Genomic DNA, 15656 nt, shown 5'->3' with positions numbered 1-15656 from the left:
ACACATGTACAAATCATTCTAAAACTGTAACTTCCATTTTTTAGCCTTTTCAAATATCAATGATATATGCACTATTTCAGCAGCTGGCAACTCAAGACTGTCAGGGGTTCTGAAGTCATCAGTCCAAACTGTTGGTTTGATCAAGTGCAGGACTTTACCGGGTAGGACACTCAGGTGGGCTGTATAAATAATTTAATTCTGGATGATCCTGGCATTTCAATGCAGAACCGTCCTTTCTCCCTTCTAACTCTCTCACTGTACAGGACAAGAATGGTACAGTCAGGCCAAAGCATTCAGGAAAAAAGGCATCTGTGTCTCTTTGTTGATTAAGGATTAAAGTAGTGGCTGCAGTATTGACGGATTTTTAAAAAATGCTATTTTCTTTATGCAGCCACATTTAGCAAGATAAGCATGGATATTTATTAGTATACACAAGCATACAGCCTCCTGCCTGCAGGTGTTCAGTATGTTCTTAGAAGACCATTTTTACCAACATCTGTATAGAGATTGCAATTGTAGAGAGATATATGAAGGCCCTCCATACCCCTGAAAAATTCTAAAGAAGTTATCAGATCCTAGAGGTTACCCCACCCACTCTCCCCAAATTCTTGGTCTAGTTACCAGCAAAAAATAAGGCGCAGCAAAGCTCCTGCTAGAACACAGCAACAATTCATCCCACTGGAATGGAGATTTCTCCCCGTTTGTAAACAGAATTTTCTCTTTAAAAAAAAAAAAAAAAAAAAAAGGACTTTTTGAACCAAGTCCAGAGCCAGGGTCATAGACCGGAAACTAGAGGGCAGCGCTAAAGTTTTGTTTGGATTTTATTGGTTGGTCGTTCCCTAGTTCACAGTTTAAATGCCTGCGTGACAGAGTAAGGGTTAAAAAAAGAAAGCCATGGACGGGGGGTGGGGCAGGAAGGGAAGGGGTTGAACAGCTTTTGCCACATTATCTTTTTGCTCGCACAAAGTACAAGGCATTTGTTTTGGGATAGTACTTCACGTTCTGTTTCTTGTCCATTAGGCCACCAAATATGATCAGTTCTCCCCGGCCTTGCACCACGGTGTGTAGGCTGGTCTCGGGTGGCCCCACCACAGAACTGCTATTAAACACTTTCCATTTGACTTGCCCTTTCTCCTTGGTGTCTTTAATGTCTAGCACATACATCTGCATGGGTTTGCAGTTCATGCTTTGATACAAAGGCTTGCCAACATTCAGAGACTGCGGTGGATGATGGCCCAGGCGACGAGCAATAGGAGGTAAGGAGTGGCCGTCCCCTTGGGCGGAGGCTGGGCGTGGTGCTGGCGCCCCCTCGGCACTGCTCCCACTCTGGCTACCAGGGGATCCTGGTGAAGACACCAAAGGAGGACTTAATGCTGCTGACGCAGATGCACCTTTGGAAGACAGGGTCTTGACAGCCTCCAGGCTTCTTCGGAGTGCACCTGGCGACACCGCCCCTGGTAGAGAACTAGTGACATGAGGTGGGCTATGGATTCCATTTGTGTGCTCTGGGGGATTTCTCATGCTTCCACCAACTGTCCTATTGTCCACAGCATCCAGCTGACAGCTAACAGAAACTGGTTTCTGATCCCAATTCAAATCTACAGACCCTAAGCGCAGATCTTTCTGATCTGGTAGTGATCCTCGTCTCGCAACCAGGGAAAGTCCAACTTTCAGGTCATATCCTTCAGCAGCAGAAGGCGTGCTGGGCGATACTGCCTGTACAGGACTGTCCAATGAGGCACCCCCCACTGCTGCGGCTCCAGGGGATAAACTCCCACCATTCAGTACAGGGGACCCATCCCCTCTGGCTGGGGACAGGCTCCCTTCCCGGGAGCCTGATGGTGTCTGTCTTTGTGCTCTGGGTCTCAGGGTCCCCCAGCGACCATTCACACAAGGAGCTTCGTCAGTGTTCCTGACTGGAGACTGAGAGCGGTATTCCCGTGTTTCTGGAACCAGGACTGGTGGCGTGGCACTAATAGGAGATGGGCGGGAGTTCAAGCTGGGGCTAAGTGGCGCTCTCCCACTGGGAGCCTGGCTGAAGACCACGACACACTGTCCCACCTAAAAGATGAAAATAAGCACAGCATTACAAACGTCTGCTGCAGAGACGTTCCTCAACCCCTAGCACAGTGTTAGTGCATTGGGGAGAGCGTATGCTGGAAGTCAAACATGCACTGAAACAGCATTCATGGGATACTCCACCGGAGAACACCCTAGCAGAGATCACATGTTAAGGATCCAGGAGATCTGATTCAGTTAAAAAAAGCTTTCCTCCACAACAAATTTTTCTTAGTAATACCACCACTCCATTTCCGGCCCCCTTACCCTGCAGGCGGGATGACACCACAGTTCAGGGGCTCCATGGTCTTCATTTTCCACTTTCAATGGCTGCCAAGTCCAAGGGTTTGTGTGCATGTGCAGTAACCAGGCATCCTTAAAGAGCTGCAAATAAATGTGTGACAACCAGAAACTTCAGCTTAGTTCAAGAAGATCTTCACCAGAAAAAACGATTTCCAGAAGCCATCTTGCTACAGACAGCAAGGAATCCTGGCTTGGAAGTTAGCGCACAGGATTGGGATTCAGGATTCTATCCCTGACTACCAGGATGGAATCTTAAGGGCAGGTCACTTCTCCATGCCTCAGTTTCTCATCCAACTGTCAATCGGGGATAATTCTGACCTATTGCAGAGGGAACGTTTGTAAACTGCTCTGAAATCCTTGGATGGGTGCCAGAGACGTGGAATGCATTTTATTGTTCGTTATTTAAGGGCAACTATAGCACAGGTGAGAACTATATGAAGACAATTCAGTGGCCAAGCACGCTGGTCAAGATTGCTCTGCTGCACACCGATAAGCTGACCTATGGAACTGCTATCGGGATAATGGACAGCTATGACCACTGGGGGGCCCCCCTGGCTGTACACAGAAGCTTGTCTCAGACAAGAGGCACACATTGTGTTTATACTTACACACTTTATATACTTACTGCATTTGGACCGCCACAACCACCAAGGATTAAGATGGTTTCATCATCTATTACAATCTAAATGGGACAAAGAAAAGCATTGCCGGTTTGGGAGAACACAACAGCATTTTAAGCAAGACCATCACTATTTATCATGAAGCTGCGAGGTTTCGCAGGACCCTAGGCAAAGCAACAAGTGGGTTCCCATCCAGCTCCCTTAATGTACCCGTGACATCCTTCTTGCACCAGTCTACTCGCAGACCCTCCTTTAAGGGTTGGAGCAACTTCTCCTCCCTCTCACCAGACTGTCTGAAGCTCTGCCGCCTTTGCAACTCCCCATAATATACATGGACATGAATACAGGAGGTGGAGTCAAAATGCAACTTTCCAAGTGGAGGGAACTAGTTAGGGAATTTACCTCTGTTCATTTGACACAACTGCCCACAGTCAGTATTTACATGACCTCCATCGCCATGCTATCAGTGGTGCACAGAGCAGTAGCACTACCCTGACAGAATGCCTGCTGCAGTCTGCTGAGGCCAAAGTCAGACAGGACAGGAGATGAGAAATCTGGGGCGTTGCTTTGGCATGCATGCTGCAGGGCTCTATGCAAGGTATCAAGATGGGCTCCAGAGAACGAATGCTCTTACTAGGAACTGTCCATGTGAGTTGAAATATGAAATCTGGTGAGTCTGGTAATCTCTAGGGGTCCCACACAGGGCAAACAGAAATGGATCTTCATATGATGAGATGGACAGCAATGTTTTGCTCAACACGTTAAAATGGGAAGGTTTGGGTTTCAGAAGTGTTAATCAAGTCTTGGGCACATACACAAAACATGGAAACATTTACAAACTGGCTCAATATCAAGAGGTTTTTCAAATGCATCCTCTCAAACTGGTGAAATAAGTGGAAAGGGGGCAAAGGCCTGGCATGCAGAGACTGCAAAGATGGCTTAGAAAGGGGGAGTTACTTTTTAGAAGCCCCATAGGTGAGGACTGGAAGCTGAACACAAAGTGACCGATAAGGATAAGTTAGAAAAGCAAAATTCTGACACTTTGTGCTGGCGGCTAAAGCTCCTTGTAGAGCTCACTGCAAGGGACTGCAATGTTTACTGAACAACTTGTAGGAGACGGTCACCTGAGATTGGCCACCTCGTGGGTGAGGACTAGGCCCAGAGATGTTTGGCTTGGACCAAGCCCACTGCTCGAGATCCAGAACCCAGACGTCATTACTCCTGCAAAGACAAGAAGATAAACATGGAACCAGAGGCACAGAGACTCACTTCCTTGGGAATCTCAAAAATAAGCCTCAGTTAGGAAGACTGCAGCACTGCTCCCATTCAGAGAGTAGTGCTGAAATCACCAGCACTTTGAGGGCTTTAAACTACTGATTCAGGATTGTGTGTTCCTCCCACAGGCCAGGGATCTGTGTGTATTGATGCGTCACACAAGTTACACAGAGACGGGAAGTAGTAATGGGACAGTGGCCAAACAGGAGCTTGCATCGAGCACTGAACAACTTTGTTTCAAGATGACGCAGCAATGGGGAAGTGAGGAGCAGCAGGCCCAAGGCTTCATAGAGACACTGGAAGTTAGTATTTTCCTAAATACAAGCTTTCCCTCCCACAGCTGAGGCAGTGCACCAGGAACCTGACTTTCCCTCTGCTATTTCAGTCCAGGGCACTTTCTTGAACTGAGCTTGCTGAATTGCACCGCACTGCGAGGTGGATAAACAATCCTTAGAGCTGAGGCCACTAAATCCACTTTCATTTTAAGAAGTTCTGAACTTGAATCCTCCCAGTTGGAAGTCTAGGGCCACAGCCCTGTAACACACTCCATGTGGACGGAGCACCGTGCCCTGCCTCACTGATTTCACTGGAGGTCCACGCGGGCTTAGTGGTTTCAGTAAGGGGTGCTTTTCAACTTCACAATATGGTAGGATTCAGCAAAATGAACAAGCTCAGCTCAAGAAAGGATCCAAGACTGGCAGCGCAGAATGAGAGGTCAGGATCATGGTGCACTGTCACCGCTCTGGATGGAAAGCTTCCATCAATCCTGCTTGCACCAGACATGACTAACCAGTGTTTGGTCCTCACTTTCATGCTCACATGATTCCCAGAAATATGAGGGGGGGAAAAGAAGTTATAGACTTACATTTGCCGAGATCCTAGGGAACCTCCAAAGACAATCATTTTGTCTTCTATTACACAAGACGAGTGGCCTGCCATGGGCGGGGGACCGTGGGTTGTCACTATGCAGTTCCACCTAAAGAAACAGGTGAGGATACAGTAAAATGAGTGAATTATGATGTTATAGATTCCCCTCAGATTTCCCCTCCAGAGGTGAAAATTAAAAAGGCAGATTGCTTTTTAAAAACTGGACAACAGTCCTACACCCTTCAATGGAAAACTGCCTCCTGAGAGAGCCCATTGGCTTATGACTTTTGGGAGCTGCAATTTCCAGCCACAGAGATTTAAACGCCGGTTATTTAAAAGGGTGCACTGGATCGTTTGTTCTCACTTGATGGTAACCATAGGAAGCCAGACCCAGAGGCAGGGACCATCTTTTTGTTTTGTTTGTACAGAACCCAGCACAATGGGGCTCTGGTTCCTGGCTGGGGCTCTTACATGCTAAGGTAATAGAAATAGCGAGCCCAGCAAGGAGGCCTGACAGGTCTGTACAGCAGCAGTTCCCAGTGAGCAGGAAAAGAATGTTACATATCAACTACCTCAGAGGCCACCAACAGGGTGGAAGGTAGGGAATTATACAGTGTAAATTAATATGAAATAAAACAAGGTGATGATGCAAACAGACAGAAAAGCGATACATCTGTGATAGACCATTTTGAACAAATGATCTGGTGTCAGAACCAGCAACACAATCTGAATAGAAGGCAGACAGTTTAGTTTGGAACCAAAACAGGTCTGAAGTGAATAATAATGGTACTGTTTTCAAATTCAAGAACAGCCAAGGCACGTCAGCTCATACTGGAGTGTGGCTGAGCCAGGGACGTCAGTTGTCAGAGAACATGCTAGCAACGTGGAACAGAAAATACATTTTCTTTGTTGGCTCTAGATCTGTACCAAAAAAATCCCTTTTGGGAGGAAACGTGTCTATAGCTCCTTAGGTGGGCATAGCACTTTACAGGCAAATACAAAGCCCTTTCCCTGAGGGCTTGCAATCTGAAGGGCAGAGAGATCAGCAATCCAAAAGAATTAGCTCAATTCTAAATAATATCAACAAAGAGAAGCTCATAAAAGAAGTTTTATTACAGAGAAGAAAGCCTTATGGAAAAACTTCTACAAAGACCAAATATGACTAAAAGCGAATATTTAAAGATGTTAACTTACTGTTAACTGTTTAAATATTGCTGACCGTGTCAAGGAAGGAGGATCTTAAATTGGTAGTATTAATATTTTCAGTGAAATTTGTCCTCAACTATTATCATTAACTGTTTAACAGCAGCACACTATAGACATTGCCCAAACCTTAAATAGATAACTGAGCTTTTTCATGATTAAATGCCTACATGAAACAGAGGTAGGATTCATCACTACTTTATTATGGCATTAGCTCACATACAAAATATTTCCATTCAGCACTGATGTACGTGAGCACTTATTCCGGGAAAGGGAAGGCTTGAACAATTTTTCCGTTGTCCCTAGACAATCTTAAAGGCTGACAGAGCAGACAGCAATTCAGAAATAAGAGGCTTGCCTGCCTCGATTGGCTACTGACTGGAGCAGGCTTCTCCGTCATGGCTGCCATTCCCATCATCTATCATGGATTCCCGGACCTCCTTCATCCTAATCCTGAAATACATCCTGACCGGACTGGGCCACAGAAAGGGACCCAGATCACATCGCCACCTTCACCAGCTAAATCCCAATACTGCCTGGGACGTGAGACTGTCTGTTCCTCCTCTCTCGCCTCGGTGTCCTTTTTCCTCCTCACCTTATTCTCCTTGAATTTTGCACTTTGACTAAGTAAAATCCCTAGGTGTTAAATATTCCCCCATTTGGCTTTATTGTTAGACATAATAAAGAATCAAAATGAATGACCAAATGAACTACGTGTTCCAGATACCTACTTCCACTCTCCTACCATACACCTATATAGCCCCAGCAGGAAGGAGTTAAGAAAATAACTGGGATTCGTTCCATTTTAGTTACTACTCTAAGAAAATAAAGCCATCGGGACAGCTCAGATAGTAGCACGCTCGTCTCTTCAGATCTCTGGACATTGCTTTGCTAGATATTTTACCAGGGGTCACAAAAGCATCAGGACATCCAACCCAGGATCAGGGAATGTTCATTTCTCCTTCCTGTGTCTCCACAAGCAAAGTCAGTCAGAGGGGTTGAACCATGGCTTTTAAAAGCAGTTCTGTATATATTCACAGAGTGTATGGATACACTTCAAGGTAAAAAGCAGATTTCCAATCCAGACTCTAAAGATGTTCTCTTACCAATTTTTGGAAGGCGAGTAGGTATGTATTTCATCAAAGAACCTCTCTGGCTGGTGCAGAGGGTAAGGGCTTGGCCGCGTCCACCCACCGAACAGCACAAGCAAGTCCTTATATACCACTAAAGTGGCCCCAGCCTTCGGTGAAGGATAAGAACCTGGCAGGGGGCAGAGAAAGGGAAAAGTTAGGAAACAGCACTTCAAACCAGCAGCCAAGCTGTGCATGGATCTTACTGAAATGTGACAAAATGGAAACTCCCCTCTAAAAGGCAGAGAGGAAGAGAAGACAAAATTAGAGTAAGCAGCATGGGAAGAAAACTACTGCCAATTTGTGTCATCATAATTAGTACAAGCCTGAAAGCACATCTCACGTATGGCAAAACATCTGTCAGTCAGTGACAGGAAATTACTAGCTTTCTAACATATCACTTTAAATTATTGCTTTAGTGCTGAATAAAAGCAATAATTACCTCCAAGTAACTAGTAACTTTTCCCCAAGGAAGATCTTTTGGGTACTTACAAGCCACAGCATTACTGAATCTCATTTTACGGAACTGGGAAGATGCAAAATTAACCCTGCATATTCCCAGCAGGGATTAACAGTCTCATCTCAGAATCTGGAGTGGTGGGAGATTGCAGGTTACAGATGGCAGGAGAGAATTCTTACAATCTGAAGCACCAACTAATAAGCAAGCTATCTTAGATTTGCTCCATTTAAAATTCTAAGGGTTTACTGGTCCCAGTCTGGTCACGTAGCTCAGATGAGGCATTCTGGGTTGTACTAGTGGTGCATGTAAATGGAGGGAAAGGTGGCTGTATCCCTGGGATTGAAATCTGTTGTAATATATTACCCAAGATAAGATGGCCTTTATTTTCCATTTTACTAAACCGGACAAAGAACACAGATCTCACCTCACACTCCGCCTCAAGTATATTACTGAACTGTTCTGCTTATAATCTTGACTTTTTTTTTTTTTTTTAACCTTGTCTTTGTAATTAATCATACTACTCAGAATTGGTTCTTAAGGTGACTATTTTTGAACCGGCCAAAGATAGTCTGCTACGAGGTATAGAAAGTCCTCTCTCCAGACCAGTTAGAAAAGGAACACATCCCTTTGAACTATCAGGGAACCTGCCACAATTCACTGAGAAAGTATAAGCACTGCCTGTTCTAACAGGCAGAGGTGCTGCATGGTGACCTTGCTGAATAAACAGTCCGAGGTATTAGACATTCTGGATTACTTCCCAGTCAAATAGCAAAACTGTCTGAGATAGAATAGACAGTGATGTTTCTCCCCACAAATACTCCCACGTCAATCACCAGATTTGAAGAGATTCCCTGTACTTTGCAGAGAAGCTTTCTAGCATCTTCTCACCACAGCAGCTTTTAGCAAAGTCATAGTGACTTCATCGGTAAGGAGAGACACCACACAAAGCAAGGATAAAAACCCAACTGTGCCCACAATTAGACAGAGAAATTAGAAATGCACATTTAAGCAAGCCTGACTGCAGGAAGTGATGTGCAATTCTAGACAAGGCCATGCATTTGGCCTAAAACGTTCTATTACCATCTACAATTCTGAGCTAATGGACCCAAGCTAATTAGTTTACAGTCCTAACAGAACAGTTTAAACAGACGTGTTTCAGTAGGTAACGAGACAGAACCAAGACTGTACTTTTAATAAGTCAAAATAGCTATTTAAACATTCCTGCCTTACAGAGGACTTGTGAAACTTGTGTGTTTGTAAAATGCTTTGAGAGCTTTGGATATAAGGTGCTACATTCTGTGCAAAGTCATTATTCCAAGCCTGAATCCCAAGTGATGGGAAATTAGAAGCCTAACTGAAAGCATCCCCCAACACAAACAAGAAAAAAGACTTTCCCCTGAGCCCCAGTGGCCTTTTTTTCCCAGACATGAGCACATTTAGCTGTTGCTGTCACAGATGGATGACTAGAGGGAAAGAGGGGAAAACATGGAGCTCAGATGGTAATTCACACACTAAAATATATTTATAGTAGCTCCAAAAAATATTTACATTTTCCTAACGACTAAAATGTCAGAAATGATTCAGATTTGATTGCTCTATGCCATTAATCAAATTCTTAACAATTGCCACTTTTCATAGCTAATTACTTGGCCACAAAATTAAATTTTCCCAACACAAATGTTTTGCATTAAGAGCTCTGAGGACCAACCAGTCTTAAGGAACTAGCCAAGGAGATTGTCTTCCTACACCACTAGTGCCAAATGAATGCAGAATTAATGGATTCCCATCATAGAAAGATTTAAAATATGGTATATGCTTAATCCCCTATCTTGATTATGAGAATATATATTTAGCAAATGTTTGTCTCCCACTTGAAAGGTAAATGCATCTTTTTTTTCTAGTGGAGATTAAGGTAACAAAAATAGAATGTTACTCTGTATTAAACAAAGGCTGATCGGCTGATATGTATGCAGTTACTGTGAAGATGCTGATAGCAACTCCAAAGCTAAAGATACATTCTGATCAGTTTTTAAAACAGGACAGAAATTAGTTTTATACAAAAAAAGTGTGCTAGGAGCTTCACTGTGTAACCTGGGAAAAAATCACTACAAATACATAACAGACTGACTTGACTACTCTATAATGCATAGTCATGTACTCAGCTAAAGTGACAACCTTGTCACTGCTATAACCCGAAGGTCACATTCCTGACTCAGATATACACACGCAACGGTCAACCATGTCAACAGGAGTTGTTCACATGTCCACAGGAGCAGAGTCTGGCCCTGATTGTTTGAGAAGTTTGGTCTACTAACTGATAGTGAAGAGGTGCATTATGGGAGTGGGATTTTATTCTGATATGAAGGAGAAATCAATTCGGTAAACCAGGAAAGTACTTTTGAAAGAGTTAAAACTTTAAGAGGCAATCTAGAAACCAAACAAATATGAGACATTTCTACGTGGTTTCACAAGAAGACGGAAACATCAAATGGAGAATAACTGTGAAAAACAAGTACACAAGAACCCAGGTCCAGCACACCGAATTTTGGTTGTGATCAAGTAAGGGAGTGACAGAAGGCTGTGTCTGTTCTGAGCAATGGAATAACCACCTTGCACTTTGTAGCAGCAGCAGTAGATGCTTTTCTTAACTGGGGACTTTTAGATAAAGGTTAAGCAAATGCAACAGAGAAACTACCGTGATAGAAGCCAATCAGCAAATGACTTCATCTCAACTTGCTAAAGCCACCATGAACTGAACAATGTCATTGGCTGGCTGTCTATTGACTCCCCATGTCACTTTGCATGTTCATGCATTTGAAAAGGTCAAGAGCTTCTCAGAGAAGAGCATGAAACAAGTTCTGACTGTGCACTCCAAAAAAGGGAACTGACAGGAAGCCCCCCTAACTTCCCGTCTCAAGTGTGCACAATGCACAGATGGAGCATGCCATCACAAACATCAGACAGGCTCAACTACTTGGAGCTGCATAAAGACTCCTTCAAACAGTTTTATAAAATTTGCTTAACAGCATTTCAAAGGCAAGAAGCAAATTCTTCCACACAGGAAAGCTTATTTCTCTTTATGACTAACTGTCTGTTAAAAGCATAGTGGCATTACACTACCAGGGGAGCTGTTAGCCACAAACTGACATCTAGTGGGACTGTTTTAGAATTAATTACTAACTGCATTTATCAGCTGAATGCACTGACCTCTGGGTACTTCCCACTTCAACCCTGGTCACCATTGATGCTGCTGTAAAGAGTCTTTATGAGAAGCACAATTCTTAAATTCTTACCCTCAAGGAAAAGGATCTGAGCATAGAGAGAGCCTGCTGATGGCTAAACAAGGCACTATACCTTCATGGCTGTGCCCATTTTGTGAGGCGAGTTGCTTCTGCCAGGCTTCTGGCTGCCTCACTTTCAACTGATGAATTTGCCAACTCATGAAGCAGACAAGTATCTTTCAAAGAGGAAATCTCCAGCCTCCATGGAAGCTTGGAAAAATATCCCCCCACCTCCTACCCCTCTGAGCCAGGCCTAAACTGAAAAGTGAAGTTGATCCAGCTTTGTTGCTCAGGGGTGTGACAAATTCTCACCCCTCAGCAATGTAGTTAAGCTGACCTAACCCCTAGTGTAGACCTAGCTACTGCCTCTCGAGGAGGTGGATTTACTACAACGATGGGAGAACCACTTCTGTCACTTCAGTGAGCGTCTACACTGAAGTGTTACAGTGGTGCAGCTGTAGCGACTCTAGTGAAGATATATATAGCTTGAGTTCCATCAGAGACCATATATTTAAGACAGAAGCTTATAGGCAAGTGTTTTACATTTTTAAAATACACGAAGTACATTCAGGAGTATGGACAGTCTAATAGTCTCACAGAGCTACACTGCGCTAGCATGCAACATGCAAAGATCAAAACCAGCTTTCCTTTTGCCTCAGTGTCTCCATGAAGGACAGCATAGAAGCTCCTCAGGCTGCAGAAAAATAATCATTAAGTGGGGCCTTCAAGATGACAAATGAAATAAGAGGAAATAAGGAGACCATTCTAAGGCCTTGTGAACTTTCTATCTAGGGAGGTTCCCTATCTAGATTACGATTTCCTATCTGGAAAGAGCTTTGTTTAAAGGTTAGAACATGGTAACTGGGTGTCTAGCAACAGCCCAGTCCAGTGCTATTGGTCACGCTGCCCGTTTGAGAACAGCAACTCATAGCAGAGGGTGAGATTCTCTCTCTCTCAAAAAACAGCAGGACCCCACAGGCTCCCACATATCCCAAAGCCTTACAGTTAATTTAACATCTTAAGAAACATCAAGGCATGTCCCATACATCTACACTGCATGTGGGAGCGAGTCCCTCAGCCTGGATCCAAAAACTCACATTAGCACACTAAAAGTAACTATGGAGACATTGCCGCTTGGCCTGGCGTATGCGCTCTGAAGCCAGGAGCGGGTGACCTTCAGAGCCCAAGCTGCTCCATCAAAGCACTGTCTATCCAGTTATATTCAGTGTGCTAGTGTGAGTCCCATGACCACAAGTCGGTGTACCCACGGTGGGAGGCTTCCTCCCAGAGGCAATGTAGACATCATCTCTAGAAAACAATGTTTTTGGTGCCAACAGCCTTTAAAAAGGAACACTGAAAACAAGACTGGACAAGACACTAGAAAAGCATACAGGGGCAACAATCCTGCCTTGGCAGGAAAACTGGCTTTATTTTACCTCTAATTTTTATTAAGCTAATTGTAAGGGCAGAGGAGCATTTGCAGAGAAGCAACTGACATGCCAATGGGTCTTAGGAAGACAGCAAAATAAACCCCTAAAATTCAGGGATACTGGAAGTGTCAGAGATAGATGGGCCAGGGGAGTGGTCACCTTCTCAATACATGTGGACCCTGCAGTTTTGGTAAAAGCGGAGTAATACTGGTAAACCTAGGCACATAAAATATAAAAGCAGAGCAGTGAAATTGCAGAAAACAAGGCTAACTTCCTGTCAAAGCCAGGTATTCCATATGAGAAACTCTCAACAGGCATTTCGCTCTCCAGGATAACCCTGCACTTAATCTTATCAGATACAAAGTCACTGGAACAAATTTAACCAAACTCCCTTGCCTTGTCCTGCAAGAAAGGGTATATTCTGATGAGCACAGATGATGAAATTTGGATAATCAGATACACAAAGCAATGTTCTGTGCCACTGTTAATTGGTGCAGATGTTTCCCAAGCTTTTTGGCCCTCTATGAAATCAGTCAATGGTAACATGTGAGCAACTGCAAAGGAATGTAATTAATCAAAATTCTTGTGTGGTTTTGCACTGAGTTTGCTACAACTGTGCAACAACTCATTTCTTATGACTGATTCTGTGCAACTCTTCCCATAACTAACAGCAATACCCTACAGGAACTCCTCCTGGGAAAACCTGTACATTGAGTGGCTGTTAGTAGATTTTATGACAGGTATGAGATTGAACAAGCTGTGTGCATTGCTGGAGATTACTGACTTGTATGGTTGAAATCACTGCCTTCAACCTTTTAAAGCACCACCCCAAGTAATTCCCCAAAGAAAGCACCAACTGTCAATTTACTGTTTAACACATCCCGTGGAAAACAAAGAATTCAGAACTCTTGTTCTCCAATACTGCCTATCAAACAATGAAATCCACTGGACTAATTCTGACCGAACGAGAACAGCTGGTCTGATGTTCACGTCCATGTTTATAACCTTGACTATGTATGACAAGTATGCTGTATTCAACCTCATTCACTACATCATGAGGATTTCAGCACAGTTCGAAATGCAGAAGTCCTTCGCCCTTCAAACAAAGCATTAAGGAAGAGAAAACTCCTTGCCTTTGTGATCCAATCCACATTTTGCTCTTCACAAGCCTTTTCCAAGCAGTTTGCTGAGTAGAGCTCTAACAACTGACAAGGTGAGGTGTCAGCCTCGGGGAGCCACAGTTCATAGGTCAGATAGCAAAGCTACTGGCACAGATGGAGATTTCTGATGATGACAAGATAAGCATCAGAATTAGGAGATGCTATGGGGGAAGTACTAGGAGAAGGAAAGTCAAGAGGAAATCTCCATGATGTTCCTTGAGGATGCTGATAAGCTACCCTTCTAACTCAGTCTGCCAGGTCTGGAAAATACTGTAGTACAAAATATTCAGCTCCCTTGTACCATTGCCTGATAATCACCCTTCCTGTTTCTGTTCTGAGACATTAACAACTAGGCGTACTGAGATTATGAATGCTCCCAGAGACAAGAATTTACTACTAGCTTAGACTGGGCCTTCTCAACACAAAGACCCTAAAGGAAGAGTCAAGAAAGTACTGTTCAGTTTCTGCTTTGCAGGGCCATACTCTTCAATGCTCCTTATAATTGGGTTTAAAAAAAAAGAAGTTAATTTGTTCCTCCTGCTCTCAGGTGTCACACTCTAGAGAAAAGGAGACAGATGCCTTTTGGAGTGTCTTACATGGGAATTTAGTTTAATGTATAAAGTATTAAACAAGTTCTGAATTGTGACTTTGAAATAATCAAAATCCATGTCCACCATAATCTTTTCAGGACAGGGACCCTGCCTAATGTGTCTAAGGAACCTGGCACACAGTTAATGGTATATGAAATCCCAAGCAGCTTTATGGGACTAGTGCAAAGGATAAAACCTTTCCCAAGCTCCTAACTGGATCATTTGTACAAAGCAAACTGAGGCACCCAAAAAGATCTTACTAAAATACGCAGCACAACACTCAACATTAAAAACAGCTGCTTATTCAGAGAAAGGTTCTCTCGCTCTCAAGTGTGACATTCCCTCCCCCCCCATCCACCCCCAAAACAATTACATTGGCCCAAGAATATTCAGATCTTCTCCAGTGAATGATTTACGGTCTGATACCATACCATCCTACATGTAGGACTAGGAACATGGGCTCTCTCCCACTGGAAAGGGAAGATGCCCGACTTTCCAATGAGACTTGCAGCATTTGCTTCTATCCTGGCAGATCTTAAGATAGTTTTCTGTTCCTATGGGACAGTACAATTGTGACTACCGAGGCATATTAGAGGTTCTGACTCCCTCAAGGCCTTGTGCAGTTGGATTCCTGAGCCTTGTTACACTAGCATTTGTCAGGAATGTTCCCACTGTTGCAGATTCACAGTGACAGCAAGTATGACTAGTGTAAAACAGGACTCAGGATTTCTCCCCCTCCCCCCATTTGTCATCTAAAACGGTTGTAAACTAGTTGCTCGTTAACATATGCAGCGTACACAGAATGTGATGGTGTGGGATAAAAGGTTTTTTCAGCAATAGTCTGGGATGAACGCTGTAACGTAACTTGCTCATCTCTTTGCCCTTGTGTCAATAATGTCATTCCAAGAAAGTGCTGAATAAACCTTAGTAAGAGATCATCAAGTAGTCCATATAAACCTGAAAAATCAACTTTACAGCTAATAGCAAAGCCTGAATTAAATTCCCTGAGATCAGTACTATTTTAAGCTTCCTTTCAACTCACACATATAGAAGCAGAATGCCAGCCAGAAAACCACCTTTTTTTTACTGTAATGCTCTTCTTAATTGCCATGTGTTTTCTACCTGATACTGCACCCTGCAGAATTCAAGTGATCGAAGTAATGGTGAAAATGCTACACAAACCAATGCTGGGGGGCTAATTAAAGAGTTTTCTAATCTGAGGAGGGGGTGATTAGCGCCTGCTGCTCATCTTCCCTTAAGGATGCACATGGAGAAAATG

The 15656-nt window shown here is 43.6% G+C and overlaps 1 protein-coding gene across 2 annotated transcripts in view; it reads right to left on the bottom strand.

The window, feature by feature from the left end:
* Nucleotides 1-803: 803 nt before the first annotated feature.
* FBXO42 (F-box protein 42) overlaps nucleotides 804-15656 on the bottom strand; it is a 72352-nt gene continuing 57499 nt past the window's right edge. For both annotated transcript variants that reach the window (XM_067566218.1, XM_067566217.1), the window contains exons 5-10: nucleotides 7433-7586; nucleotides 5122-5232; nucleotides 4106-4202; nucleotides 2987-3043; nucleotides 2326-2442; nucleotides 804-2061 (exon numbers count right to left, since the gene is read on the bottom strand). In XM_067566218.1, the coding sequence (XP_067422319.1) occupies nucleotides 946-2061; nucleotides 2326-2442; nucleotides 2987-3043; nucleotides 4106-4202; nucleotides 5122-5232; nucleotides 7433-7586 (1652 nt within the window). In that variant the 3' untranslated portion in view covers nucleotides 804-945. The remainder of the gene's footprint in view (nucleotides 2062-2325; nucleotides 2443-2986; nucleotides 3044-4105; nucleotides 4203-5121; nucleotides 5233-7432; nucleotides 7587-15656) is intronic.

This window comes from Emydura macquarii, unplaced genomic scaffold (assembly GCF_026122565.2).
Source record: "Emydura macquarii macquarii isolate MOO-44397 ecotype Brisbane River unplaced genomic scaffold, CSIRO-AGI_Emac_v2 contig_2768, whole genome shotgun sequence".
In the NCBI taxonomy this organism is placed as follows: Eukaryota; Metazoa; Chordata; order Testudines; family Chelidae; genus Emydura; species Emydura macquarii.
Note: the sequence above shows the minus strand (reverse complement) of the source record. Positions and strands in the feature narration are given on the sequence as shown.